At 35.1% G+C, this 4675-nt stretch overlaps 1 protein-coding gene across 1 annotated transcript; it reads right to left on the minus strand.

Moving 5' to 3' along the window:
• Nucleotides 1-3004: 3004 nt before the first annotated feature.
• LOC127371797 (C-type lectin domain family 4 member E-like) lies at nt 3005-4414 on the minus strand. The gene is made up of 4 exons (XM_051414877.1): nt 4343-4414; nt 3539-3690; nt 3263-3387; nt 3005-3170 (listed from the first exon to the last, which is right to left on the minus strand). The coding sequence occupies exons 1-4, from the start codon at nt 4407-4409 to the stop codon at nt 3005-3007; spliced, it is 510 nt and encodes a 169-aa protein (XP_051270837.1). The 5' UTR covers nt 4410-4414.
• Between the last annotated feature and the right edge of the window lie 261 nt (nt 4415-4675).

Here is a 4675-nt window from a genome sequence, read left to right on the forward strand (position 1 = left end):
GTAAAGACTTGAGTGTTTATATTTGTGTGATTTGGAAGCAGCAGGAACTTTGAGATGAACGAGTTTGAATCTGAGAGCAGCTGAGACAATCAGACAGAGGCAACAGTTTTCTACTTCACAGGTATATATACTGCCAATCTGATTTCTTGTATCTGTCAATACATCACTGGTTACTTACTCTGTCTTCGACAAATTCACTAAACCTCAGAATAGTTTTGGACTTGACGCATTTATGAGGTGAAAGAAGAAGTCAGAACTTTCACTGAAGTAAAAGTAACAAATACCACAGGGTAGAAATACTCTGTTACAAGGAAAAATCCTGCATTCAATTTTTTTGTTTCTGAAGTCCAAAAGCATGAGCATCAAAATATACTTAAAGTTTCAAAGGTTTTTGTATTGTATTGTATTTTAAATATCGATGCATTAATGTACAACTGAAATTAGAGTTGGAAAAGATGGTGATCATTTTAAATACTTTATACATTGATTTGTAGCTTCATCTGTAACAATACATCAGAGTTTATTAGTTTATTTTTATTTTGTATTAATAATCTGAATCTGCAAACAAACTCGTAACTAAAGCTGTCACATAAATATAGTGCAATAAAAATATTTCCTTCTGATATGTAGTGACAGAAGTAGCATGAAAATAATACGCAAGTAAAGTAAAGTGCCTCAAAAATGTACTTACTTAGTTTTGAATTTCTCCTACGGGGATTAATAAACATATACTTTATCTTATTCACTGGTTATTACCTTCTATGTAGCTCTGTGGACGGCTCATTGTGTCAGATTCCAGATGCTGAATAAGTGCTGTCAGTCGATGAGGAAACTTTCTCTGTGACAAAAAGCACAAAACCAAAATGCAGAAATAATTTGTGTCACTGTGGACATCAAGTTTACCAGTTAGAACAAATAAAAACTGCTTTAGGAAGTATTTGGTATTTTAGATAGATAGGATAACCTGATACATTAAGCAACATATTTAAAACATTCAAAACTCACCAGTGACTTTTCTGCCTGCTCTGTGTTTTATCTGAACATCAGTGTAGATCATCAGCTTCTTCTTTTAAAACTTCCTGTTGCTCTTTAAGATGGGGAGGAGGCTTTATCTCAACTCTCTCAAACTGTCTAGTTATTTCTGAATAACTATTTCTATTTACTTTAATTTACATAAAAACAAATGGTTCATATCCTGTAACACCGAGGCCGCAGACGTTGCTCCATCTGATATTCTGTGATGTCACTTTCAAAACTGCCTCACCCTGCAGACCTCATGGTGAGCATGCAGACAAATAATAAGGCTAGCTTTTAATACATTATCAAAGAATAATCTAAATTCTTTATTCTGTGTTTGGATCCACGTTAACTTCTACAAAGTGGCTGCTGGTCTTCCTGGAGTTCACACAAAAAACAATAAGTATGAAAACAAACCATTTAAAATCACACAGTGTCAATTAAACAAGAAAACTATAAAGATCAGAAGATAAATCTACACTATATCAGTCAGGAGGGACTTTCAGTATTAGTGTCTTTATTCATTCTTGAACGATAAACAAGCCTCCAGTCACTAGGTGGCAGCAGTGCTCAAACTAATCAACAGGCTGCCTGCTCAACCCAGTAGAAGATGGAGGAGAGATGGAGAAGTTTCTGACAGGAGTGAAAAGAAAAACGGAGCAGGCGTCAGTGGCAAGAAATGCAAGTGACGGTAACCGGCATAAACCTAATAAGAGCAGGAAATACGACGACACCTACATAGCCCTTGGGTTTACCGTGAATACGGTCGGAAATGAGGAAAGACCTGTGTGTGTGTTTTATGCCCCAAAACTCTGGCAGCGGACAGCATGAAACGGAAAAAGAATCACACAGACTGAGCAGTCTTGTTTAAATGTTACAAAGTGAGTTAATAAACTGAACTTGGAAAGTGTTTGAAGTTGTTGCAGATGTTATCTCAGCTCATTTTATTCATCTATTTTGATAATCAGGTGATTTTATGCAGAATGCTGGTGCCAGCAACTCATACAGTGGTTTGTACAGATCAATAAATAAATCTGATCAGGTTCTCAATAGTAGTTCAATTCAGGGGGGCGTGAAAACATTTCTGACAGAAAAGAATTGAAAACCACTGCACTATAGTAACCTACAATGGAAACAAAAACAAAATTGACATAAATACACTGTCTACAAGCTCTTATTATACATTATTATTACATTTTTATATTTATTTTTGAGTTATATGTATATACCTATACATACATTTCTATTCTATGTATTGTGTTTGATATTGTAATATAAGTATTATTTCTATTCTTTGACATTTGTGAGTAGAACAACTGTAACAAACAAATTTACCCCCGGTGATCAATAAAGTATTTCTGATTCTGATTCTGATTCTTCCATCTACTAAAGCAAACAGTTTCTATTGTATTTACTAATCATTGATGTTGGATTGGTAATAAACCTTTTTTAAATAACTACTTTAAAGCTTTAATTACTAGTTACTTTACAATAGGAACATTTTTCATACAAAGATACAGAGACTTATGTTTTATTATAAATGTAACTACCCAACAGTATACAAGTACAGCAGAAATGATCAGTTAATAAACAGAAAATAAACTGGTGATAAAGGTTTAAGTCATTCTTCATGTGAAAACATTGAATTGTGAAAATAATCATATATATGGACAGCAATTAATATAATAATATGATATATAACAGTTAGAAATAAGCTCCACCTCAACAAACTATGACAGTAAAAAGCTGCTTTTCCATTAATACATGAGTAACTATAGTCTGATGATATAATATATAATAGTATTGTTGGGCACATTAAACAAACTGCAATTTTTATATTTTCCTTATTTATTAATTTATTTTAACATTACATATATAAAAAAAAATAAAACTGCTCCAAATTCTGTATCCTGTACTAAGATTATTTAACAGACTGAGACTTCATTTAAACTACAGTTCAGACACACTGAATAGTAAAATGGTCATGTTATGCTGGCTTCTCACAAATCCTTCTGCGAGTATATTTGCAGGATTCATCAAACCAACATTTCAGATCAGGAGGTTCTGCTCTGTTTCCAATCGTCACACAGTCCGCATCATCAGGATCATACCATGACCAGTTATCTGGCTCATCGGGGAACCAAAATGTCAAACTAAGAGTTAGAGAACAGAAAGAAAATGGTTCAATAAAACTGATAGCTTTGATTTTCGAAACTGACAAAAAATATATTTATAACAGTCAAACCTCTCGTTCAGTGGTGAGCCGTCTACCCACAACCAAGTGCCCTCTTTCTCTGAGTCTGTCAGTCCGATCCAGAACATGTCCCATTCATTGTTCATTCTTCCTCTCAGTTTCAGCTCCAGCAATGTCTGGACAGGAAACGTTGATGAAGAACACAATATGTAACATGACTTTTCTGTGCTGAGAGACCATGTTAACTAATGTGGAAACACAAGGATGTGATAAAACAAATGAGAATAAAGCCAGTGAGCTCCATGAACCTGCAGCAGTGTGTTTTACCTGCTCCTCTCTGCTGTCTATCTGAACCAGATCTCCTCCTTTCTGTCGACATTCATCCCTGCTCTCACTCCAGGTTAAATAATCAGTGGAGAAATAATAACACTGTCTTCCATGCTGCTCCCAGCCGTATTCACATTTTGGACATGGGTCATCTTTGAAGAGATCACAGTAAAGACTTGAGTCAGGTGAAACAGATCACTGTTTATATTTGTGTGATTTGGAAGCAGCAGGAACTTTGAGATGAACGAGTTTGAATCTGAGAGCAGCTGAGACAATCAGACAGAGGCAACAGTTTTCTACTTCACAGGTATATATACTGCCAATCTGACTTCTTGTATCTGTCAATACATCACTGGTTCTTTAATCATCATCAGAGGATGCAAACATGGAAGAAAGGCAAAATCCATCACTTTCTTTCTTTTACTACAGGAGGTTGTGGGCTGGTTTGCTGCACCGTGTTGCATGATTTTACTTCACAGCGTCTCTCTGTTATGAAAATCTTTCATCAGGATCGTCTCTTATTTATGAACCTGAACCTGAAACTCTTTCACAGTACAGTCAGCTGATAATTAACAGATCAATATCAGGGTCCACCTGTCATAACTGAAAACAATCCAGTTTAACACAAAATGAGACTTGCAGAGACTTGTGGACTAAATCTTTTAGACAGTTTCAAACACAATCTGAGATGTGAGATGTCACATTTTAAAAGTATCTTGCAGTGTTTCCAAAATGTAGGTTAAAGTAGACTTTTAACTTGTAGACTGAACCTTTTTAGACAGTTTCTAAACCTGACTGGATTACCTGTGAGATTTCTTTTCACAGCTTCAAGTTCATCTCTCAGAGTCTGGAAACTTTGCTTGGTGTGCATGTTATCAAGAGCTGATTAAAAAAGAAACCACAGGTCAAACACTCCATTAGTTAAATCATCAGTGTTTGATAATAAATAATGATGGAACAATGAAGTGATTTATTTAATGCAGAAACATGAACTACTCATGATGAAGTAGTTGTTCCTGTTTTTAAGTCTACTGATGACATCACATCGTCAGTTGAGTCAAACATCGGTTTGTAAACTAGTCGGTGTTTGATGATGAGCAGGTTGCAGAAGAGAATAAATCCAATATTAACTCAGAG

The sequence above is a fragment of the Dicentrarchus labrax genome, unplaced genomic scaffold (genome assembly GCF_905237075.1).
Source record: "Dicentrarchus labrax unplaced genomic scaffold, dlabrax2021, whole genome shotgun sequence".
Classification (NCBI taxonomy): domain Eukaryota; kingdom Metazoa; phylum Chordata; class Actinopteri; family Moronidae; genus Dicentrarchus; species Dicentrarchus labrax.